This window comes from Crocuta crocuta, unplaced genomic scaffold (genome assembly GCF_008692635.1).
Source record: "Crocuta crocuta isolate KB4526 unplaced genomic scaffold, BGI_CrCroc_1.0 scaffold518, whole genome shotgun sequence".
Taxonomy (NCBI): Eukaryota; Metazoa; Chordata; class Mammalia; order Carnivora; family Hyaenidae; genus Crocuta; species Crocuta crocuta.
This window is the reverse complement of record NW_027530514.1, coordinates 1803075-1830171: the sequence shown is the minus strand read 5'-3', so window position 1 is coordinate 1830171 and position 27097 is coordinate 1803075. Positions and strand designations below refer to the sequence as shown.

At 41.2% G+C, this 27097-nt stretch overlaps 1 protein-coding gene across 1 annotated transcript in view; it reads right to left on the bottom strand.

Annotated features, from left to right (window-relative positions):
• The window catches only part of B3GAT2 (beta-1,3-glucuronyltransferase 2), a 93840-nt gene that overhangs the window by 2485 nt on the left and 64258 nt on the right, over positions 1–27097 (bottom strand). Inside the window, exon 3 of the mRNA XM_077767239.1 lies at positions 23580–23724. Within this exon, the coding sequence (XP_077623365.1) occupies positions 23580–23724 (145 nt within the window). The remainder of the gene's footprint in view (positions 1–23579; positions 23725–27097) is intronic.

Below are 27097 nucleotides of genomic sequence, written 5' to 3'. Positions count from 1 at the left end.
TCATGTACTTAAAAGTAAGTTTCTTACTTTTTCTTCAGTTGAGAGTCTGCCCTTCTCCATCCCTGAAGCTCCTGGTATACTTTTCACATGGCGTCCAGGTACTAGTTGTATTTCCCCTTTCTTATAATAAAAAGAGTAGGATCCAAACCGTACAGAAGCCATTCTAAAACCGCGATGAAGCCACTTTGATTTCCTTCATTTTCCCTGAAAACTTTAACACATTCATCATGGTGACCACTCAAAGATTCAGATGACGTGTAGTTTCTTGCTTTCCCTGGCTCGGGAATACCCTTCTAGCTCTTAAAGCAGAGTTACACAGCACAGTCTATAACTTAAGTTGGCCTTTCCTGGCCTCCCTGGAGAGAGAGTGTGGGCGGCTGGCTCACGGCAGCAGCAAAGTGATTTTCTATGTTCTGATACAAAAGGCGGAGGGAGGCAACTCAGATGGGCTGCAATCTCCCACCTCCTCCATCTTCTTTGCCAGGCCCCAGCTCATTGAGCTCTTCAAAGGAAGCCGGTCACAGGCAGCACACGGGACTACACACTACCAAGGCCCAAACCCTTGGTCGCCTTTTGGGGAATCATGTGACCTGCTATGAAGCTGGGGAGTTAAGAGAGTTCTCCCTATGAAAGCAGCACAAGTTTTTGAGCTCCTTAAACCACTGCTTCCAACCCAAGATCTCCATCTTCGGTTTTCTTCATTTCCAAGTATTTATGCCTCAAGTATTTTATGTACCCTTCCTTTTCTCTAGTGAAATTCATTTAGCTTTAAAGATGTTGGTGGTAGTTTTTGAGATACTGGGAGCCTTACAAAAATCATGGGACTAGGATTCTCTGTCCCCGGTCAGTTGTATAAAAAATAACATGCAAATGAAAACTGGCTATTCACTGTGAATGACTTGTTCAAGTGAAGTAGAGATAGAGTGGAGACATGGTCCCTAATGTAAGTATGTATGTATGTATTCCCCTATGCATGTATGTGTGCGTATACATATGTGGATATGTGTAGTAAATGTGTTAGACACAAATAAACAAAGTCTAACATTTTTTCTAATACCTAGCAACATAAAATTCAAAATGCCTGAGCTACAAAAATTACCATATGTACAAATAAGCAGGAAAATACAACCCCAAATATACCCCATGTGTTCAAAAAGGTAGAGGAAAGATAAAGCATGCTGAGAGATGGAGGATATAAGAAAGACCCAAAGTGATCTCACTGTTGTGAAAAATATACTGGCTGGGATTAGCAGCTGATAAATCATTGCAGAATAAAAGACTAGTAAACTTGAAGAATGAACAATAGAAACTACCAAAAGGAAACACAAAAAGGAAATTACCAATACACACACACACACACACACACACACACACACACACCCAAAGAAACTGAATGAAAGGTTTGGAAAGAGTGATAGAAAAAAAAAAAAAAAGAGATAACTGAAAACTTACTGAACTTGAAAATCAGTAAGGATATGTAAGACTTGGATAGGACATACCACCTAACAATAAACCATACTCTTTTCAAGTACATGTCACATGATCAAGATAGGCCACATTGTCTGGGCCAGAAATCAAATCTCAAAGATGAAAATTTAAATTGTACAAACTACTTCTCAACAGCATTAAATTCCACAACAGAATTAAAATAGAAATCAATAACATGAAGATATTGAAAATCTCCAAATATTTGGACACCAAGCAATGTAATTTTAAATAGACTATGGATCTAAGAAATCAAAAGGGAAATGAAAAAGTGGTTAAGTGAATCAAAACAGTGGGATTCACGTAATGCAGTACTGAGATTGAAAAATTAATTTGACAGCTATAAATGTTTACTAGATAGGAAGGGTCTCAAAATAATGATCTAAGTTCCCACACCTTTTTAATAATAAAAAAAAGGAGTAAATAAACCCAAAATTAATAGAAAAATTTTAATAAACATATGAACCAAAATTAATGAAATAGAAAATAGAGAAGATCAGTGAAATAAAAACTATGTCCTTTGAAAAAAGAAGTCAATAGGAACCTAGGTGTCTCAGTCAGTTAAGTATCTTGACGTCAGCCCAGATCATGATCTCATGGTTTTGGGTTCTAGCCCACATCAGGCACTGTGCTGACAGCTCAGAGCCTACTTTGGATTCTGTGTCTCCCTCTCTCTCTCTGACCCACCCCTGCTCACACTCTGTCTCTCTCTCAAAAATAAATATTTAAAAAAGAGAGAAAAAAAGTCAAGAAAATTGATAAGTATCTACCCACGCCTATCAGGGGGGAAAAAGGAGACCTAAGTTACCAATACTGAGAATAAGAGAGGAATATTAGTATGGATTCTACAAACATAAAATGATAAAGGAATATTAGGAAGAACACTATGGCAGAAAATTTGACAACTTACATAAAAATGGACAAATTCTTTGAAAGACACAAGCTATCAAAGTTCACTCATGAAGAAATAGATAATCTATACAACCCGATACTATATAAATTTATAGTTCAAAATCACCCACACCCCACACANAGACTGCAATGTTGATTTGACATTTCAGAATCAGTCAGTGTAAGTCACCAACTTAAGGTGTTATAAAAAAGAAATCTATTTTATTACAATAGATAAATAAATGCAGAAAATGCATTTGACAAAATCCAACATCAAGTCAAGATTTTTAAAAAGCCTGATTCAGCAAACTAATAGTGAACTTCCTCAACCTGGTAAAGGACATCTACAGAAAACCTACTGCCGATATTATATATACTTCATGGTGAGAGATGGTGTTAAAACCCCTGAAGGTTGGAATGAGGGAAGGCTGTCTGGTCTCAACTTTTCCTCAACAGTGTACTGGAGATCCTAGCCATTGCAATAAGGAAAAAAACCAAAACCAGACAGACTGGAGAAAGAAAAAGCAAGTCCAGCAAATCTCTTCCTCTTTCATCTATAGATAAACCCATCAGTAATGCTTATCGGTTCCTTCTGTGGTGTATCAACTTGGTCCTCCACACACTTGTCCCACTGGGGTATTCTTTTCTAATTACACATAATCTAATCTTAAAAGTGAAGGTGTTACAAACCAAACTTATTTCCAATTCTCACAGGATAGATTTTGGCAACATTATAGTTCAGCCCCAATAAAGATACTAATGGCCTTTTTTCCCCCGACAGGCAGCTCTGGCTAGTGGTGCCGGAATACTGCACTCTTGACTCACATCTACTACTGGCAACAGGTATCCGGTAATTTCAAAAGTTGGTCTCTACTCACTTGAAATAAGGAAAAAAAGGTTATCCATTTCCAACTTAAAATGTATACACACACAATTGTCTCGGGAATTGCTGGAGAGAGGAAGATGTGTGGGGCATACCTCCTCTCCTAACTCTTCCTGAGGCCACCCAATCTCCTTTCATCTCTCCTCCTAGCCGAGCACATCCGCCTTTTGCAGAGTGAATCTTCCCTACCCACCCGTACCCTTTATTGAGATAAAATTCATACATGCCAAAATTTGCTCTTAAAGGATATGATTAAGTGGCTTTTAGTATATTTGTAACTCTGGACACTTTTTAAACTTTTAAAGTTTACTTATTGATTCTGAGGGCAGGGGGTGAGCAGGGGAGGGAGGGAGAGGGAGAGGGAGAGAGAGAGAATGAAAATCCCAAGCAGGCTCTGATGCAGACCTCGAACTCACCAACCAGGAGATCATGACCTGAGCCAAAGCCAGGAGCCAGATTCATAACCTGTACACAGGTGCCCCTGGGTACTTTTTTTTTTAAACTATCTTTCTCTATTGAATGGTCTTCACACCCTTGGCAAAAATCAATTGGCCACAATGTATGGGCTTATTTCTGGTCAATTCTCTTCTATTGATTCATATGCTTATCTTTATGCCAGCACCACACTATTACTGTAGTTTTATATACTTAGTTTTCAAATCAGGAAGTATAAATATTCCAACTTTGTTCTTTGACAAAATTGTTTTGGCTATTTGGAGTTCCTTGCTTTCCCATATGAATTTTAGGATGATCTTGTCAATTTCTGCAAAAAGGGCAGCCAAAATCTTGATAGGAATTACCCCAAATCTATAGATTAATTTGGGAATATTGCCATTGGAGCAATATACTTCTAATCCCTAACAACTGTCTCCTAATCCAGGAACAATGTCTGTACACTTATTTAATTTGTCTAAATAATGTTTTACACTTCCCAGTATACAAGTCTGATATTTTTTTTATTACTAAGCATTTTATTACTTCTGGCACTATTGTGAATAAAATTATTTTCTAGTTTCATTTCTCAGATTGTTCATTGCCAGTGCATAAAGGGGGCATCTGGGTGCCTCATTTGGTTAAGCATCTGACTCTTGATTTTGGCTCAGGTCAGTATCTCATGGTTAGTAAGACTGAGCCCCACATAGGGCTCTGTGCTGACAGCATGGAGCCTGCTTGGGATTTTCTCCCTCTCTCTGCCCCCCTACCACTGCTCATGCACTCTTTCTCCCTCTCTCAAAATAAATAAATAAACAAAACTTTTTAAAAATGCACTTCAGGGGTGCCTGGGTGGCTCAGTTGGTTAAGCATCCAACTTTAGCTCAGGTCATGATCTTGCAGTTTGTGGGTTCAAGCCCCGCATTGGGCTCTGTGCTGATAGCTCAGAGCCGCCTTCGGATTCTGTGTCTTCCCTTCTCTCTGCCTCTCTCCTGCTCATGCTCTGTCTCTGTTTCTCAATAGTAAATAAATGTTAAAAAAAAATTTTAAATGCACCTTATTTTCATATGTTGACCTTATACCCTACAACCTTGCTTAATTTATTTACTAGCACTGATAGTTATGTATGTATTCTTGAGGATTTTGTATGTAAAAGATCATGTAATTGATAAATGAAGGTATTTTACTTCTTCCTTTCAAACATAGATACCTTTTATTCCTTTTTCTCAATAATTACCCTGGCTACCATCTGTATTACAATGGTGAATACAACTGTCAAGAGGGGTCATCCTTGTCCATGATCTTAGGGGAAAAGCCTTCAGTCTTCAGCTATTAAGTATGTTAGCTTTTTCATAGATACCCTACATCAGGTAAAAGATGTTCTTTCCCATTCCTCATTTATTGATCTGTTTAGTGTTTTTATCATGAAACAATGTTGAATTTTGTCATGTGCTTCTTCCGCATCTACTGATTTGATTACGTGGTTTTGCAAGTTTGTTTTACTGATCAAGGTACATTACATTTACTGACTTTTGTATATGAACTAACCTTACACTCCAGTGATAAATCTCACCTGGTCATGGTGTATAATCCTTTTTATATGTTGCTGGATTAACTCCACTAGTATTTTGTTTAGGATTTTTGCATCTATATTCACAAGGGATATTGGTCTGTAGGTTTTTGCTTTGTGATGTCTGGTTTTGGGATCAGGGTAACAATGGCCTAATAGAATGACTTCAAATATGTTCCCTCCTTACTGTTTTTTGGAAATGTTTGTGAAGGATCCGTCTTAGTTCTTTTTTAAATGCTTGTTAGAATTCACCAGTAAATCTGGAACTCGGCTTTTCTCTATACAAGTTTTGTTGATTACTAAATTCAGTCTATCTCTTATAGGTCTATTCAGATTTTCTATTTCCTTCTCAGCCAGCTATTTTAGGTTTATTTATTTTGAGAGACAGTGCATCTATGAGTGGGAAGAGGGACAGAGAGGGAGGAGAGAGAGAATCCCAAGCAAGCTCAGCATTGTCATTGCAGAGCCTGATGCAGGGGCCCAATCCCATGAGCCATGAGATCACACCTAAGCCAAAATCAAGAGTCGGACATTTAACCAACTGAGCCACCCAGGTGGCTTTTAAAAGCCCCTATGGAATGAAATATTATCCAAGATTTTTCTTTCCAATTAGATGATTGTTTGCCATAACTATTACCATTGCCTCAGGGATCTGTAATGGTAAACAATCAACATTTTGCTTTTGTTTTTATCTAGTTTTTGTTTGTTCTGAGGTTTCTGTTTTCCTATTTTTTTTTTCTTTTTAAATGCTCCCAGGAAAAGGCTGTTTGTACTAGGCAAGATCTGAGTGAGGTCAGACAAAGACAAGCTTGGAGAGTGAGATTTTCTACAGACCTGTTAGGTCAAGTAATGGCAGTTCTCTTACAATGAAGCTTTGAATAAATTCCAACCCTGTCCTTCCTCCTAGTGACTGCTAGGATAAGTAGCTGCTGATTTTCACCCCCGATGCCAAGGCCACTGCGGAGCTAGGGAGGAAGGGACAAAAGAGGGCAAGGTGACACAATGTAATACTCACTGTTATTACTAACATTTAACCATTTTTCTTGAACAAATCCTCCTCAGATTGATGTACACTTTGGGTTAATTTCCACAGTTGTGAGAAAGTTGATTTTGACAATCACTGTTTTTATAGAAGACAGTATTCAGAAGTCCTTACTGCCATTACCAATGATGTTCCTGCCTTTCTCTTCTTCAAACTCCCAATCCCACTGTCACCATTTGAGGAGAGTAAGTTTGGAAGAGGCAGCCACGGTAATGAGGGTAGGAAGGTTAAAAATGGAAAACTGCTGAGAAATTGAAAAATACCATGAGAATGGAAATACAACATACCAGAAGTTATGAGATGCAGCAAAAGCAGTTCCAAGGGGAAAGGTCTTATGCCTTCTAATGCCTACACAAGAAACAAAGATCTCAAAGACCTTTTTTCCTCAAAAAACTAGAAAAAGAAAAAAAGACAACACCAAAAATTAGAATAGGGAAGTAAATAGCAAAGATCATAGCAGAAATAAGTGAAATAGAAACTAAAAGATAATCGAAATGATAAATGAAACTAAGAGCTTGTTCTCTGAAAAGATAAACAAAACTGACAAACCTTCAGCTGGAATCACCAAGAAAGAGTGGGCTCAAATAAATAAAATTATAAGTAAAAAACAAGGAAGGGGCGCCTGGGTGGCTCAGTCAGTTAAGTGACTGTGGTTCAGGTATGATCTTGCAGTTTGTGAGTTCGAGATGACAGCTCAGAGCCTAGCCAGCTTCAGATTCTGGGTCTCCCTCTCTCTGCCCCTCCCCCCGCTCACACTCTGTCTCTCTTAAAAATTCAAAGTGTTAACATTTTTTTTAAATAAATAAAAGAGAAGGCATAACTGTTGAGACAGAAATGGAAAGGATAAGAAACTACTATGGACAAGTACACATTAACAAACTGGACAACCTAGAAAATATGGGTATTCCCCAAAACATACAACCTACCAAGAATCATAAAAACAGAAAATCTGAATAGACCAATGACTAGTAAGGAGACTGGATCAGTAATCAAAAACCTCTCAACAAAATAGAAGACCAGATGGCTTCACTGATGAATTTTACCAAACATTCAAAGGAGATTTAATACCTATCCTTCTCAAATGCTTCCAAAAATAGAAGAGGAGGAAACACTTCCAAACATGTTATGAGGCAGCAGTACCCCAATACCATACCTGACAAGGGTACCACAAAAAAACCACAGGTCAGTATCTCTGATGATCACAAATGCAAAATCCTCAACAAAATATTAGCAAGCTCAATAATAATAAAGAATCATACTATCAAATGGGATTTATTCCAGGGATGCAAGGATGAGTCAATATCTGCAAACCTATCAGAGTGACCCAGCAGATAATAAAAAGAAGGATGAAAATTATATGACTATCTCAATAGATGCAGAAAAAGCATTTGATAAAATCCAATATCCTCTTGTGATAAAAACTCTCAATGAAGTGGATATGGAGGAAATGTACCTCAACATAATAAAGGCCAGATAGGACAAGCCCACAGCTAACATCATACTTAACAGTGAGGAGCTGGAAGTTTTCTCCGTAAGGTCAGGAGCAAGACAGGGACGCTCAGTCTCACCACTTCTATTCAATACGGCGCCAGAAGTTCTAGCCACAGCAGTCAGACAAGAAGTAAAAGTCATTCAAATTGGAAAAGAAGACACAAAACTATCACTATTCGCAGATGACATGATACCATGTATAGAAAATTCTGCAGATTCCACCAAAAACTGTTAGAATAAATGAGTTCAGTAAATTGCAGGATATGAAATCAATATACAAAAATCTGTCTCATTTCTATACACTAGTAATGAACTATCAGCAAGAAAAATTAAGAAAACAATCTCATTTACAATTCCCGCAGAAAGAATAAAATGCTTAGGGAGAAATTTAACCAAGGAGGTGAAAGACTGAATGCTGAAAGCTGTAAATGAGGATACAAACTGAAGACACAAATAAATGGGAAATCATTCCATACTAGGGACTGGAAGAATATTGCTAAAATCTCCAAACTACCCAAAGCAATCCAGAGTCAATGCAATTCCTATCAAAATTCCAATGGCATTTTTCACAGAAAAAGAACAAACAATTCTAAAATTTGTGTGGAACCACAAAAGGCCCTGAATAGGTAAAGCAACACTGAGAAAGAACAGCAAAGCTGGAGGCATCATGTTCTGTGATTTCAAACTGTGTTACAAAACTTCAGTAATCAAAACAATAGAGTATTTGCATAAAACAAATAAACAGATAAATGGAACAGAGAAAAGAGCCCAGAGACAAACCCATCCATTTATGGTCAATTAACTTAAGACAAAGGAGCCAAGAATATGTACAATAAGGAAAGCACAGACTCTTCAATAAATAAATGGTCTTGGGAAGACTGGACAGCCACATGCAAAAGAATAACACTCAACCACTATCTTACACCATATACAAAAGCCCAGTCCAAATGGGTTAAAGACTTGAATATAAGATCTGAATCCATAAAATTCCTAGACAAAAACATACGTGGTAAGCTCCTTGACAGAAATCTTGGTGATGACTTTTTGGATCTAATACCAAAAGTAAAGGCAACAAAAACAAACAAATGGGACTGTATAGAAATAAAAAGCTTCAGCCCAGCAGAGGACACCATCAGCAAAATAAAAAGGCAACCTACCACATGGGAGAAAAAATATTTACAAGTCATGTACCTACAGGGGGCAGATGTCTCAAAATATATAAAGAACTCATATAACAAAAAACAACAATCCGAATAAAAAATGAGCAGAGGACCTGAATACACATTTTTCCAAAAGAAGATAAACAACAGCCAACAGACACATGAAAAGATGTTCAACATCACTCATCATCAGGGAAATACAAATCAAAACCACAATGAGATACCACCTATGTGAGAATGACTGGTATCTAAAAGACAAGTAATAATAAGTTTTGGCAAGGACATGGGGAAAAGGGGACCCATGTACACTAGGAGTGTAAACTGGTGTAGCCATTATGAAAAACAACATGGAAGCTCCTCAAAAAATTAAAAATACCATATGCTCCAGCAATACCACTTCTGGGTATTTAAAAAGACAATGAAAAACTGACTAAGAAAGATATATGTACCCCTCCCCCCACCATGTTCATTGTAGTATTATTTACAACAGCCAAGGCATGGAGGCAACCTAAGTGTCCACTGATGGATGACTGGATAAGAAGATGTGTTACACATATACACAATGTAATATTATTCAGCCATAAAAAAGAAAGAAATCTTTCTTTGCAAAGAAATCTTGCCTTTTGCAACAACATGGATGAATCCTGAATGCACTAGTCTAAATGAAGTAAGTCAGAGAAAGACAAATGCAAAACGATTTCACTTATATGCAGAATCTAAAAAAAGAAAAACTCAGATACAGGGAACAGACTGATGCTTGCTAGAAGTAGGAGAGTGGAGGGTGGTCCAAACGTACTAACTCTCAGTTATAAAACAAAGAATTCCTGGGGAACGTAACATACAGCATGGTGACTACAGTTAATAATTCTAGATTGTATATTTGAAAGTTAAGAGAGTTCTCATCACAAGAGAAACATTTATACGTGGTAATGGATATTAACTAGAGTTACTGTGGTGATCATTTTGCAATATGTAAAATATGAAAACATGTTGTACACCCAAAACTAGTGTGTTATATGACAAGTATATATCAATTTAAAAAATGGAAAACTGCTACTTAAGTAATTTTTCATAATCTTGTACCTTCTAGCCTTGGCATCTGTGAACTATCCAACTGAAAAATAGATGTGTTAATGGTAGTGTTTGAGGAATCATTTTCACTACACTTACATTACTTAAATCAGTTACAGAAGGCAGAAAAGAGGACTGGATAAAAGGAACGTGTCTTTTACTCATTGACTATCATCTCTAAATTGCCACTACACCACGTCAGTCTTTAAGTAGAGATTTTCGAGGTCCTAAGACTGACTCAAGTGATATGTGTGCTTCCAAGGGGCAGACACAGCTACAACTTTCCACATTTACTTCCAATTATACCTTAGAATGATTTTCTTCTAGAGCAGGAAAGGAATGAAAAAGCATGGCCTGGCTGCTAAATGGATCTGTTAATCTGCTCCAGAATACTGACTGACCCTTTATGTTTGCTTCAGGGTAAACCCCACCCCCACCCCCATTTTTTTTGTTGTTGTTTAGTTTTGAAAACTCCTCAAAAGCCATTTAGCAGTCACTGTTCTTGTGGGAAAAAATAAAAACACTCTTCATTGCTAAGATGTGTTCTTTACTTAATCTATAAGCAATTTATTTAAATCTTTACTCTGAAAACAAACCATCACAGAAACTTGAATCTTCTAAGGAAACAGTCAGGATGCTGAATAAGGATGAAAAGAATGAAAGATAAATTAAGAAGGCTTAATTAACTGGATACTAAAAATATCCATGAAGAGATTTTCGTAAGCTGGTGGCAGAGAAGTACGACACGCCTAACACTGAGGTTCATTCAGAAGGGAAAGTGGTTCTATAGCCAGAAAGACTGATGGGAAATGAAGTGCTGTGTGTACTGGGAATGGCAGAATCAACAGGGTGGACAACACCTGAGTAAGAATCACTGTCTCATGCTTTATTTCACCCACGACATCTTCTGCTTCCTATTATCCATGGGCACTACTGCATGTGTCACTAAGCCACTCTACTCCAAGCCAGGAAATACAGCCCAACAGGAGAAGGGATCTGTGCTCCTATTTCTCAAACCCTAGCACAAGTAAATCATTTTGTTAAAAGTTGATTTTTTGGGACACATGGTTGGCTCAGTCGGTTAAGCATCTGACTTTGGCTCAAGTCATAATCTCACAGTTTGTGAGTTTGAGCCCCAAGTCAGGCCTGTGCTGACAGCTTCGAGCCTGGAGCTTGCTTTGGATTCTGTGTCTCCCTCTCTCTCTCTGCTCCTCCCCTGCTCAGGCTCTGTCTCACTCTGTCTCTCAAAAATAAATGAACGTTAAAAAATTTTTAATAAAGAAGTAAAAATAAAAATAAAAAGTTTATTTATTTATTTAGGGAGAGACAGAGAGAGTGCAAGTGTGAGAGGAGCAGAAAGGAAGAAAGAATCCCAAGCAGGCTCTGATCCGTCAGCACAGTTGGACACTTAACCAACTGAGCAACCCAGGCACCCCTACAAGTAAATCATTTTTAAGGTTACAGAAAATAACAAGTCGGCAAGGCTAGGGAGAAATTGGAATTCTTGTGCATTGCTGATGGGAATGTAAAATGATGCAACCATTATAGAACGTATTAGTCGTTCCTCAATAAATAAATAAATAAATAAAAGCCAAACACAATTACTGTATGGTTCAGCAATTCAAAGAATTCAAAGCAGTGACTTAAACAGTTATTTGCCCACTTATGTTCATAGCATTATTCATATGAGCCAAGAGATAGAAGCTCAAATGTCTGTCAAAAGATGAATGGATAAAGAAAATGTGGTCTCTATGTACAATGAAATATTATTCAGCTTTAAAAAGGCATGAAATTCTGACATATGCTACAACATGTATGACTCTTAAAGACATCATGCTAAGTTAAATAAAAAGGACTAATATTACATAACTCCATTTACATGAGCTACCTAGAATAGCCCAATACATAGTGACAGAAAGTAGATGATTGCTACTGGGAACTGGGCAGGGGTGGGGGGTGAGCAGGGACTTAGTGTTTAGTGGGTACAAAGTTGTAACTGTGATGATGAAAACGTTATGGGGCTGGATAGTGGTGATCGCTGCACAACAGTGTAAATGTATTACTAAATACCACTGTATACTTAAAAATAGTTAAAATGGTAAATTTCATGTTATGTACTTTCCACCACAATAAAAAACAGAAACAGGTTAAATTTGCATTCCCAGTAAAACAGGCAGTCTTTTATATTGTTGGTGGTGCTTTTCAGTTATTATAATTGTATTGTTTTTTAAGTTTATTTATTTATTTTTAGAGAGAGACCGCATGAATGGAGGAGGGGCAGAGAGAGAGGGAGAGAGAATCCCAAGCAGGCTTTGAGCTGCCAGTGCAGAGCCTGATGCGGGCCTCAAACTCACAAAGCCCTAAGATCATGACCAGAGCCAAAACCAAGAGTCGGATGTTTAACCGACTTAAGCCACCCAGGTGCCCCTCAGTGGTTATAATTTTAAAAACTCTTCTCCTATGCTCAAATTCTCTTCTTGCTTGACCACTGGAAGTGTTTTCTATGGAGATAAATTTATTGAACATTCTCAAACTTTTTCAGCCTGAGGCTAGCCCACATCCCACCTCCAGACTAGATCTATGGGTGCCATGGCAGGGGCATGACTACTAAAGGGCTACTGTGAGTCACAGGAAGAGACAGGAAAGTAGCTTCTGACCACCCGCACCGGCTGTTCTTATTTCTAGCTGCACTTTATAATCACTTCAGACTTACAAAATACATACACACTGCAACACGAGGTACCACACCCAGAGATTATGGTTTCATTGATCAGTGACGAAGCCCATGTATGGACACCTTCTCAAAGCTCCCCAGGGAATTCTGATGTGTAGCCAGGTTGAGACCCACCGAATTAGTCACTCCTTAGAAAGCTCTCTGGAGTACAGCTCAACAGCCCTCTTTTAAACTCTCACCATGAAGAAAGAATGGGAATTAGGGCTCAGTCAGGAATAAGAAGCTGTCCAACTTTTGCTTTTGATGATCCTTAAACTAGGAAAAAAAAAAAAGTTAAACTTCATGAATTCAGCAAACATTTCTCAAAGCTACTGCCGTCAGGACGGTGCCCCACCTGTAGGTGCTGGCAGAAGAGATGACCCCTGTCCCAGCAGAGCTCCAGGCCAGCAAGGGAAGCCCAGGGCAGGCAGGACACTGACGGGAGCACCACCTCCAAGACAAGTACATAAGGGGACATGTGGGAACAGCAGCTATGCCGGATGGAAAAGCATGAAAAATATCCCAGAGAAAGCTATTCCTCTACCATTAATGACTCTGGAGAGGTAACTTAAAATTAGCGAAGCAAACCTGGGAAGATAAAGTGACATTCCCTCTTCTGCAAGACAGTGTGTGCCACTCTCAATTACACCGGGCCCGTGAGTGTGTGGCGATGCCTGGCTGACCCTGGGGGTTGGCTGTGGTCAAGGGATTTGAAATGAGTTGGACTGAAGCGCAGCGCGTCTGGGGTTGGGTCACATGGCTGCTTAAGGGGCCCAGGAAGAACACCAGCTAAGGTCAGCTTATCAAGTCACAGGACTGACTTGTGTGCTAGTCACAGCAACCAACCACGTGCCAAGGAAAGCTGGCATGTGTGCAAGCCCCCAGGTTAGCGGCAGAGCAACTGTCCTTAACACTTATTTATACTAATAAACTGTCTGCCTCTTTAATAGGTTCCAAATGAAAATTCTATCTATAGATGATCTTTCTCCCAAAAGCTCCTAGGAAAGTCAAGGTGGTGAAAAGGACATTTCTCACCCTCTTGTGACCTGATTAGAAAGTGTGTGAATCATTCTTTGATATCCTCCCCACATGCCATCAGTAATTATGAAATGATTTTTCATTTGGGAAATTATAAAAATGAACATATATATACTTCTCAATAACTTTTTTTAAAGTTTATTTGCTTTGAGAGAGAGAGAGAGAGAGAGGGCACCCATGCATGAGCAGGGGGAAAGGGGCAGAGTGAGAGAATCCCACGCAGGTCTGCACTGTTAGTGCAGAGCCTGTCATGGGGCTGGATCTCAAGAACCATGAGATCATGGCCTGAGCCAAAATCAAGTCAGAAGCTTAACCGACTAAGCCACCCAGGTGCTCCCTCTTCTCAAAAACTTTCTAATGATCTTTTGTTTTGTTTTGTCTTACTGATCAGTTTCTTTTTGGAATATTTTATCTACATCAAGGGCCAGTGTTTATCTCTGCATGCCATCTTGCACACTGAGTTAGTTCACTGAATGGTAACGAGCACAGGTCCACCAGCCAAGAGAGAAATGAAATCCATCATGAGCCCAAAGCAAAGAGCTTGCATGTTCTTAAGTATTACCTTCAAGAATGATCTGAAATAGATATATGCGGTGAGAATCCAAATATTCACAGAACAGCAGGAACTTCTGCAGTTATCTGTTCTCATCTCAACCTCACCATAACCCAGAGGCAGGTGGTCTAATCCCTAATCTACAGGTGGGGAAACTGAGCTAGTACAGCCTGCTGTGTGGAGCGGAGCCTGGGCAGCAGTGATGCCCCTCCCCCACAGCTGCCTGTAGAGATCTGGCTACTCTGATATTCAGCCACACACAGCACTGAGCTGAGTCCCCTGGACAAATGCATGAGCCATATGAACTCTGATGACAGGGGAACACAGACACAGACTGATTTCACCTCTTGAGGAAGAGACCAGTCACTCAAGTGTCTCCAGTGCTGTACCAAGTGCTTTGCATTTAATATCTTATACTGTAAGGAGTTCAATTCTGCTGTTCTACAGTTGAAGGAAATAGAGGCTCAGAGAACAAGAAGTGGGTTACTTGAATCTAAGTGGGTGACACAGGATTCAAAGCCAAGTGGGAGTGCCTTCTCCAGAGACACACTAACCTGAGTTTGATCACCATGCAACTTTGGGTGCGTTGCTTAGTATGTCCAGGCTTCAATTTCATTATATTTAGAGGAGGATAATGATACTCACACATCCCTTACAGAACTGAGTGAAGATTAAATAAGAATGCACACAGAGTGCCGAAGAATGCATGATGCCTGGTAAATCCTCAGTAAACAAGAATCATCAAGTCTGCTGGGTTTCCCAGATACAAGGGAAAGCTTCTGATTTTTAAAATTCCTAGTTTTGAATGAAATTTTTACTCACGGAAATTCTGCAGGAGACCACTCCACTTCCACCAAGCCCCACTTGAACATGACCACCCCATCATCAGCTACCATCTAGAGAAAGGCGCTGCATATGAGCACACAGGTGCTCCTTACCACCCCCCCCCACCTTACCCAACATAGACACAGTACATGTGCACAGAACCGAACATGTTGTTGGGCCATTAAACACCTGCAAGTCTCTAGAATGCACCTCATTCTGGAAATAGCTAAGAAATGGCCACAAGCGACATTTTACCCTCACACTCTACCACCATGCCTGTTGTGCTGTAAGTTCTCAGGACAGAATGACCAGGCCCCTGCAGCTGCAGTTCTGTCCCAGAGGGCCCACATACCACTCCAGTGATAGTCACACTGCAACAACCTAACAACAAGGTCCCAAGTCCCTCCTCAAATCCTGCACGGAAAGGCACCATATTGCCACTCTACTGAGAACACTATCTTCCTTATACAAAACCGTCATGCATTGCAAACAGCACACTTAATTTACAAATGGCTTCAAAGTGGCAACAAGGTTATTACCTCTCTTTTCCTGCAGTATTTATACTAACTAAGCTAAGCAAATGTTGCCAATTTTGGCTATGCTCATTTGGCTTTGATGATCACCTGATCCCAACTGGGCTAAAGTTTACTACTACAATATCTACCAAGAAAGGGTTTGCCAAATAAATTAAACCAGGCAAAATTCCTTGTCAACAAACATCAAGAGAAAGAAAGCCCTGTACAATTGGTGTTTCCCAAGAGACCAAACTCCACAACCCTCTGTAAGGACAGCACAGCCACAATGAATCCGGAGCCTGGAAACTTGGCAAAGAATAGATTTTGTTTTTTCCTAATGCACAGATCCTTATGATTATTATTCTCCTATTTTTATAAAACTGGTATTTTAACGGAATGTTCTAATTACCTGAAATCACCATATATTTCTGCATATATGTTACAACTCAAAATACAAATTATACCAATTAAAACCAAAAGTAAATTTAAGATATCCACTATCACCCTACCACACAGCAGTGTTAAAAAGACCTAAAATTGTAATTCGTGGGCGGGGTCTGAAATGGCTTGCTAAAATTTCATAAATACCTAGGGGCACCTGGGGGGCTCAGTCAGTTAAGCATCTGACTTCAGCTCAGGTCATGATTTCATGGTTCTTAAGTTTGAACCTCATAATGGACTCTGTGCTCCAAGTTCAGAGTCTGGAGCCAGCTATGGATTCTGTGTCTTCCTCTCTCTCTGCTCCTCCGTTGCTTGCACTCTGTCTCTCTGTCTCTCTCTTTCAAAAATCAATAAACATTAAAAATTTTTTCATAAATAACTAATATCTAAGGCCTTCTATCACCCCACCCCCTTCCTCAGACCCCATACCCGCACCTGGATGCCCCCCCCATTCATTCATTCATTCTGCACCTGCCACCACATGGTTCTCTAATCACACTACCAATTCCATCAGCCCCTAACTCAAAAATGTCACAAATCCTCCAACATCCACAGAAATGAGGACAAATTTTTATTTCAGCAATCGATCCTCACAATCTGACCCCAGTTTGCCCCTACCCTAACAGCTGCACACACCCTGAGGTTTGCTGTCCCCTAAACTCACCCTGACCTGGACCCTGCCTGGAAGGCACCTCTCAAGGGCTACCTCCTCCATGGCCCTTCCCAAAGTGCCCTCAATGGCAGTTCTCCTTTCTCTTAAAATGTAAACCTAAAACATTCCGTTCACACCTCATTTTGTATCTTATGGTACAGTAAGTTATGTATTTATCACACCTATTCTCTCTGCTGGATATAAAACTACTTGGGGCCAGGGGCTGTGTATCCCTTATAGGCTCCACACAGTCCCACATTCAGTGTTTGTAGAGTTCAGGCTATGGTGTTCCTTCTGCACCATTAATATTTGGCAGATGGCCAGCCTCCAACTACCAGCCCCTCCACCTTCCTAGGTTTTGGTTTCCTTACTTACCTCACCTCCTTATTAGGAGGTGTCTAAGATCTCAATCCCAACCTTGTCTAAGATCTCAATCCCAACCAGCCCCTCAGTTTCCTTTCTTTTGGAAATTCAACACAGCTCTTTTCTCTCAAAATTCCAACTTCTCTTCTTACATTAAAGGGAAGAAAAAAGCAGTTCTCCTACCCCTTGACACTGCTACCATCTCTCATCCCTTCTCAATCCTGCCATATTTCTTGAAAGAGTTGTTCCCGGCCCTCTTCTTCATGGTGCTCACCACTCCTCCCCTGCACCCTACATTCACCCTACTTCCCCCACAGGTCTCTTCTAAATCATGGATGGGATTTTCATTTTATGAAGGGGCCTTTACATTTCTAGAGACCTAGAAACTACTATATGCTAGAAATGGTGATAAACCATAAAGGGATGGAGATGCTAAGTGTCAACAGAAAAAGGATAAATACAGTGGACCACATACGACCTCAATCCCTAGAATCAGAACTTGTTGAAACTCACACCACCTTGCTGGGAGCTGCACCGGCCTCACTGGATGAAAGTCACAGCGAGGAGATGGTAGCATCTGCACAGCTCCTGCTGTGAGAAGCAAAACTGGTATCATCTTCTGCTACTACTGGCTCATGTTGGAAATGAGCCTGCGGGTATTGACCAGGCCTCACAATATTACAGATCAGACCGATATGCCCCACACAGATTCCTCATAAGGAAAAGCATATTCCTGCCTTTTCAAAAGATTTCAGATGAAAGCACTGTGATTGATTGTCAAAAGGCTCTTCCTATGGGCCTTGCAGATCCAAGACTTAGATAATAAAGGGGGTTAAGAACACAAGAGTTATAATTGAGCCTGGCCCTGAGACAAAGAGCCTAATTTAGAGTTAAGGACTGATATCCACCCCCAACCAATTGTTTCTGCTTGGAGCACTAGCCCAAGGCATTTGTGATCAGTATTTGGAGTGACTTATCCTGGTCTTGAATATGCTGATTGCACCCTGTGAAGGAACCTATTGAGGAACTTCTTCTTTTGTGATTGTGGGAGCACAATTGTTTACTGAAAGACCTGTTTTTCTTATTACTTCTCCTTAAACTTACAAGCTATTGACCCCTGCTCACAAAGAACTAACTTCAATCTTTTTATGCTAAAAACATTGTCTTGTATGCTAAAGACACCTTCCTTCCATAGGATAAGCATCTAAATCCCCTACCTCAATCACTATTGATAAAGGTTATGCAGGAGTCTTCTACCAATCTATGTTCTGGGAAATTCTTACATATCAAAGAAGTTTGTCATCAGAAATCATTGTCTAAGGCAAATGCCACTTCTGTGACATCCCCCAAACACTAAATTATAAAATAAAGTTGAGCCCCAGTCAGAGCAGAAATGCCTGCCTGGTGATCAGAAAGATCTCGGGGCTCTCTCACTCTCTCTCTCGCCAACACCGTCCATCCTTCAGGGACCCCTGGACCTGCTGGGGCCGGCCTCCGGCACCACCTTAGAGCTGGAACTCAGAAATACTCCCACCCTGTTCCTTATACACATCTCCTTGCACGTCTCCCAGCTACTTCTTTCCATGACATCCTCTGTAATCAGTCTCCTGCCCATGTGCAACCTCCTCGATCCTTTCATGATTTGAATTTCCTCTTCCTCTTTGTCTTCTGGATGTCTAACTTTCCTCAGACATTTCTGTCAAACCTTTACTCCTCTTGAATTCAGGCTGTCTATTCTCCCATATGGCCCTTGTTCCGCGGAACAGCCTACAAGGTCCTAACTGCTACCAACCATCTCCATGACACCATCTACGTGCTTCTGGCTCTCACATTCTCACAATCACCAAGCACCCTCTTCTTTCACATCCATGACACAAGGCATCCAACAATCAAATTCATGACTCACCCACCTCTTCCCACCTGTCTACCTCCTCACCCTCAGGTTGGGCCCTGCTCTCTTTCCCAACTCCACCCCTCTGCAGCCACTTTAAATGGCTGCTCCCTGGGATGCCATCTGTGGGCGCTCATCTATGTTCAGAGCTTCAACACACTCATGTCCACAGGACTAGGAAACAGAGTCCGCCCAAACTTCTGATCGCTCTCTGTAATCCACAGGTGAGAAACTATTGTATGACTTCACAATCATGTCTCGTTTTTAGGAGTCATGAAATCGTCCACAGATGAAGCTGAAAGTGACCCTGAGACATCACCTAATGTACCCTTTGCTTTTGTAGATGAAAGCATTAGGAAAGCAGAGATACAATAGACATTCTTCTTTATGATACGAAAGTTATCCTTTTTGAGCCTGTGGTATGATAGAAAAAAAATCCATCTGGTCTTTGTGCCTAGTTCTCATCATGCAGCTTATAAAAGCCTTAGTGGTTCCTGAGTGATGGGAGTGGCTTTTTTATGCTAATGTGGTGGCAGCTGTGGGTCCCTCAACAGCCCCGGAGTGGGGACTGGCTACTGGGAAAACCCAACACATGAGCAGAGGGTTGGAACATTGGGCCACACCACTGACCCTCTGGGGACAGAAGCTAGAGACTGAATTCAGTTGTGTGCTGGCCACTGATTCAATCAATTGTGCCTATATAATGCAACTCCAACTAAATACTCTGAACACACAGGTCCAGTGCAGCTTCCCAAGCTGTGAACACATTCATGTGCTGGGAGGGGGATATATTCTGATTCCACAAGGGAAAGGCAGAGAAGCTCTGTGTTCTCTACTAGACTTCACCCCATGTATTTCTTCATCTGGCTGGTCCTAATTTGTATCTTCTGTAATAGGACTGTGGTAGTAACTAGAGCACAATCGACTCTGAGTTCTAGGAGCCCCTCTAGTGAATTGCCAAACCTGAGAGAAAAACAACAAATTTATAGCCAGTCAGGAGTACAGGTGGCCTGGGGGCCCCCCAAAGTGCTGCTGGTTAAGTAAAGGCAGCCAAGTGGGGTCGGAGCTAACTCTGGGTGGTGAGTGGCAGAGCTGAAAAACAGCACACGCAGCTGGATTTTTACTGGAATAGAGTCCCTCCTTAATGCCAGGCACTCAACTGGGAATGGAATATACTGTCATTAAAGAAGCACAGTGCCCACCTGCCACCTCTCAGCGTTAAGAATAAAGTGCATGCACACGTTGAGAATCCAGAACAAATCTCAGCTTTAAGTTCTGAATTTGAACAAATCTACACCTCCTGGCAAGGGTCAGGATTAAGCTCAGTTCTTTGCTAAACTCAGGCAATGGCTCTTACTGACACCTCCCTGGAAGGAGTCAATGTGAGTCTGTCACTTGAAAGTAACTCCCTGACTTCAAAACAGCTAAAACTGTGTGGGCTGCCTTGCCTTTTGTAGGAACCAGCCAGTGGTCAGATGCCCCAGGTGCAGGAGCTGAAGCCCAAGGCTCAGACAAGCAGACATATTCTAGGTCTCCCTGGCTTGGCAGAGCAAGGTGGCTGCCAACCCACTGCAGAAGCCACCTGCGGGCAGCTTCCAAGCCAAGGACTGTCTCCGACACTCTCTTCCACCTTGTGGGTGGTTCTTTAACTTGTTTTGTTTGTTTGTTAGTAGTAATTAGAAAGTTTTTTTAACTTTCCCCCAGGGCAATGGAAATAATCTTTACTTCTGCCATTAACATTGTGCACACAAGATAATTCCAGAACAACATTTCCTCATCTGAGAGCAAAAATAGCATCTACAAAGTCCAAAATGGGAAAATAAAGATGGACAGAGTCTGTCTCCCTGAATGACATGAAAGCTTACAGTTCTGATGTCTGATACTCAAATATGCTTCTCATGATGGGCAAGGCTGTGACTTCCCAGAAATACAGGCAGGACAGGCCCTGAGGGGCTTCTACAGAATGTGCTCACCCCCTCAAAGCAAGACACTTGGGGAAATGTTGCTTGTTGGTTAAGTTTCACTATTCTTAATTGGTTTGTGGAAATTCAGGAGAGACCCAGGCTCTGGCACAGCCCTCTCCCTCCCTCAGCCACCACAGACCGTTTTCTACAGAGCTTCCCCAACTGTCCAGAGGAAGCAGAAAACTGGGCTTCCCACTTCTCTCTCTCCTTCTGGACTGTGAGCACTTACAATTCAAAAATGAAGTGGGAAGTACCAGTTGTACATGAAGGTCCAAAAGGTCTTTTCCCTCTTCCCACAGAGAGTGCGTGAATCTTAAATGAAATGTAAACAAAGCTGTGAATTGTCAAGTTTTATAATGAGAACTCCTTCCAAATCAGATTATCCTATCAACTAAATCACGCTCACTTATAGGCTTCCAAAAGTACTAATAATTTACTGAAAACTAATTTGCAAAGCAAGTTCATTTATGAAGAAAATAATTTAGTGTGGCAAAAGTTGTTTTCTTCGAGACAAAAATCTTATTCCTTTTTTGAAACAAGTATAATTAGGAAACATGCAAATCATTCATATTTTATAACAGTTCTTATATGATGCTTTGAAAATATACTGAAATGCTTAGAAAAAGCCAAACGTCAGTCGTGTCATGGCAAAGTTTCCCAGAGCAGGAAAAGGTATCACATATTTTGTCACAGGCCAGGCCTAATGTATAAATCCCATGCACCCTTCTTGAATTTTAAATATGTCTATTTAGATCCAGATTCTGAGGGGAATCAATGCAGCTCTCCAGTGGGTTTACTAGATACTTGATCCTCTATGTAAGGGTCTTACAACAAAATCCAGGAAGACTTATCCAAGTTGCCCTCACCTTGAAGTTACCATGCAGGGTTTAGGCAGAGATCTTGTGTGTAAGGAGATAAGGTCTGCCCAGCCTGTGGTGAAGCAAGACTCTGGGAAAGGTAAAGACCAAACACTTCTTAGCAGACTGCTTTAGCAGCCATGAACCTGCACTTAAAATTCAGGGGCCCTGGCTTCTTTTTGAGCTCTTTGATGGAAGCCAGGAAAAGGAAGAGTACATTAAAGAAGACCTCAGTGGTCATTCATGCTACATCTCATTCCAGACACAGGGAAACTAAGGCCCAGGGAAGCAAAAGACTTTGCCTAGTGTTCTCTAAGTTTTGGTCAAAGTCACACTTCTTATCAATAAGAAACCAGATTCTCAAAAGACATATTATGGTCAGCCTTCTATTTTCAGAGCCATGAACTCACACTTGATTGAGGAAAGGCCTCTTATGGGAATTCTCAGGGTTTCCAAATATGGCTGACCTACTCTCTGTCTGCCTTCAGGAAAATGCTTTGGCTGAGAGGCCAGCTCAGCTCCAAGGCAGCAAGAACTGAAGACCAAAGGCCAAGGCCAAGGTTGGAGAGGGGAGCCCAGGACAGGGCGACCAGGGAAGGGGAAGAGCTCCACTCTGTCCTTGGGGTCTGAGACTATGACACACATTTCCACAAAACTGGCACTCGGGAAATATCTGTTAAATGTGGAGTAAAAATATCCTAGTTTGTCACCTCCCATGATGCAGATGCCACCGTGCTGCATGCAAGAACTTCCCCCAACAACTCTTCCTCCTGGTATCCTTCATAATCTTGCTCCTTCAAATTTATAGTATTGTCAGACTAAAAATGATGAATCCCGTTCAGAACACAGCTCTCATCCCATCAGCATTTTGACTGTAGAGGTTTTGACTGCAGTTGGGAAATACACACAAAAGACTGGCCAAGCACAGGATGATAGACAGACAGAGCTGTGTTCCAAAGCTGAAGATTGATGAGATTAATTTTGAAGCTTTTCTGCCTCCATCTTCTAGGTTATAGATGTCAGTGATTAATCTTGCCTCTGAGCCTCATGTTTTAAACTGCATTCTTCCAGTTGCCAGGGGCATCATTTTATATAACCTACAGAAAATGAGTCACTTTATGATAACGTAGCACTTTAGGACTTGTCGACTACTATGGGTCTTAATTCAGTTGGCCAGTCAGAGAATAAAAACTTTAAAAGACAGTTATACTCAGTTAATAAGTGTATGAAAAACCAGTAATCCAATTTTATGTTCCAGCTATTAAATGTGTCAGTAACTACCAAATTTATTAATAAGCATTAAAAGGATTAGCTTGTCAATTTCACATCACTATTAAATTTATCAATAAGCACGTGATATACCAAAACCAACCAACCTTCCTAGAGAAGAGGGCACCAAAAGGTACAGGCAGTAGCCTCGCCTCGGTCTCACCACTGACCCGACACCCAACCCAGCACTGGCCCAAATGTTTGTTGGATGAAGGGACAACCTCAGAGATAGCTGACAAAAATTGAACAGAATAAGCATTTTCTAATCACCCACAAAATCTATTTCTGCTTCAATTAATCAAAAAGCCTATTTTGAAAGTTTACTCAGATAGGTCATCTGCTGAACAGAATATGATCTAGGGTTTTAACCAAAGTGGTCCTTCAAAGCTTCCTCCCTCCAGTACATGGTTACAAACAGCAGCACTGGCAAGAACGATCAGGGAGGAGGAAGCATCACCATTCACACTCCTCACCTGCCATGTCGATGGCAAAGGGCCTGTCTGCTCTCCAGCCGGTGTACCAACCAACGACTTTGCCATTTTCCACCAACGGACGTTCATAGCGTCGCCCACCAACCAGGCCAACTGGCCACACAGAAACCTTGCGTGTAGTTCGCATCTATAAGAAGGGGAAAGAGATGTGGTTTAAATTTCCTTAGGGAAAATACCTTGAAGGGAGGAAAAGAATGTGAGCCACATGGAAAAAAATGGGGTGGGGGAGGGGCAGGGAGTGTAGATTTTCGAAAGTTGAAGGTTTCCAGAAAGAACCCTGCTGTTGGCAGATTGCTGCCCGATTCGCTGCTGCTGGGCTGCTTGGCACCATCCGCTGTCCTCAGTCACAAGCTTAGCAGGCGGCTCAAGGCTTTAGAGAAATAAAATGGGTGTCAATATCAGAACAGCACTTATTTGAAGCTAAGCTGTACTATCAAAAGTATTTTCTATTTGTTTCAAAGTTGGATCTGGGTACCTTGCATCTTCATAAGTGAGAAGGTTGACTTCCCTTTAGGAAACTCAGTAGCAGCAAATATTTTACTCAGAGAAGCCAGAGGAGTTGCCTTTCTATGAATTTTTTATTGTTATCGACACAGAAATCTTGGCCAAGGGCATTAACAATGGCATCCAGGGGTGCCTGGGTGGCTCAGTTGGTTGAGCATCTGACTAAGGCTCAGGTCATGATCTCAGAGTTAGTGGGTTCAAGCCCCACGTTGGGCTCTGTACTGACAGCTCCGAGCCTGGAGCCTACTTTGGCTTCTGAGACTCGCTCTCTCTCTGCCCCTTTCCCCCTCTCACTGTCTCTCTCTTGCCGGGAGCCGCACCGGGCTCTCTCTCACTCTCTCTCTCACTGACACCGTCCATCCTTCAGGGACCCCTGGACCTGCCGGAGCCGGCTCGGCCTCCAGCACTCTCTCTCTCTCAAAAGTAAATAAATAATAATAATGGCATCCAGATACAGAACAGATACTAGGCATTCTCCAGAGTGACAAAAAGAAAAACATACCCTACATTCTCCCTTTCCAGGGAAATTGAGTTCAAATAGAGAGGAAAGTGCCTCATGCACTTCTTCCCGCACACCCTGTTGTATCCAGCGAAGTTCTGATCAGACCATGTTCAACTCAAACTTGTTTGCTGGGTTTCTTTAAGGGGAAAGACATGTTTGCAACAAAGCCTCCTGATACTGGGCAGGCAGCATTTTTGAGAAAAACACCACCACCACCACCACCTTTCAGGACATGTGTTGACGATGGCCATAGGCAGCCCACATGGCACCTTTGCACAAACCAGAAGGTTTCCATTTCTCAAGCACACACATGTGCAGGGGCCTGTGGCTTAGTCATTAAAGTCCAGGCTGGTTTCAGCTCACTCATTCTCTCAGCTGGGTTTGTCCTTGGGTGTGAGGTACACAGCTGCATTTGGTGGGCCTTTTGTAATTACAATTTCAACACCAGAGCTTTATCTTTTATTTACTATAGAACTGGGTCCTGATCAGTTAACCAATGGTTAAAATAATGATTATCAATCAAGGATTTTTTTTAGAAAAATTATATACTTGGGAAATATTTTCAAATACAATTCAAATGAAAGCCATATTGTTAAAGAATAAAAGTAACCAAAAGCTCCCATTTGCCAGGAATTCCATGTTTACTTATTTATTAATCTTTCACCTCACTTCAAAAAAAAAAGATTTAAGAGCATGAAACATTCCAAGTAATAAAGATCTCATCATATCAGGCTTCCACAAATCTGGAATTCGTTTTACAGTTTATTACTTTCTCAATAAATTAATCACCATTGCCTTGTGCTTATAAAAATTCTACTGAGGTAGAAGTGAGTGCAGAAAAGAGCGAATAGTTCTGAGATTACTAAGAGACTGCTTATAAGACTGGCCTTTGGCTGGCATCTGGGAACCTGGCTTTTGAAATGGTCCTTATGCTGATTAAGTTGTTTTGCCTGCCTGGGCACTGAACACCTGTTTTCCTCTGGGGACCTTGAAACACTGGAGGGCAAGAGGTGCTTATGTGACCAGTCCCCATTAAAAACCCTGAACATTACACATGGATTTCCCAGGGCATTAACGTTGCACACCTGTGGTTACAGTTTTTGCTGCTAGAGGGAAGAAGTGCTTATGGGATTCCTCATGGGAGGGAGAGAACATAGGAAGTCTGCACATGGATTCCTCCAGATCCTTCTTCCTGGAATCTTTCTCCCTTGCTGATCTGGCTACGTATCCATACTGCATCACTGTAACAAGTCCAAGCCACAAGTACAACTATATGCTGGATGCTACCAGACCTAGTAGATCACCAGACGTGGGGGTGGTCTTGGGGGACCCCCGAAAGAATAAGATGTAATTTTTTAAGATGTTTATTGTTGAGAGAGAGCAAGAAAGAGAGCGAGAAAGAGAATGAGTGGGGGAGGGGCAGAAAGAGAGGGAGAGAGAGACACACACACAAAATCCAAAGCAGGCTCCAGGTTCTTAGCTGTTAGAACAGAGCCCAGTGTGGGGCTTGAACCCAGGAACTGCGAGACTGTTACCTGAGCCAAAGTCAGACACTTAACCAACTGAGCCACCCAGGAACCCCTAAAATGTAATTTTAAAGTGTAAAACTTGATACATTTTGATACGTGTATATAGTCACAAAACCATCACCGCAATGATATCCATCATCCCACAGAGTTCCCTTGTGCTCATTTTTAAATGCATCCCTACCATTGCTCTCCACGTTCCCGTCCCCCTATTAGTGCATTTCCCAAACCAATGGCCTCCTGTCACTAAGCATTAGTTTGCATCTCACAGAGCCATGTATGAATTGAATCATACAGCATACATTTTTAAAAAAATAATCTTTAAAAAATGTTTATTCACTTTTGAGAGAGAGTGAGTGGGGAAGGGGCAAAAAGGAGGACAGAGGATCCAAATAGGGCTCTGAGCTAACAGCAGTGAGCCCCATATGGGGCTTGAATTTACACACGAACTCAGAGATCCTGACCTGAACTGAAGTCAGCCACCCAGGTGCGGCCAGCATATACTCTTCTTTATTTAGTTTCTTGGGCTCCATGAACCTATATAACAATTCATCCATGCTATAATGTGTGTCAATAGTTAATTCTTTGTATTACTAGAGTATTTTGTGTATGGATGTGCCAGTTTTGTTTTGCTTTGTTTTTCCATTTGCCTGTGGATGGACAGTTGAGTTATTTCAAATGTCTGGCTATTACAGATGAAGCTGCTATGAACATCTGTGTACAAGTCTATATGCACTTCATTTGTCTTTCATTTTTCAAAAATGTTTATTTGAGAGAGAGAGAGAGAGAGAACATGAATGAGTGGGGGAGGAGCAGAGAAAAAGGGAGACACAGAATCTGAAGCAGACTCCAGGTTCCAAGCTGTCAGGACAGACCCTGACATGGGACTTGAAGTCATCAACTGTGAGATCGTGACCTGAGCTGAAGTTGGATGCTTAACCAACTAAGCCACCAGGAGCCCCATCTAG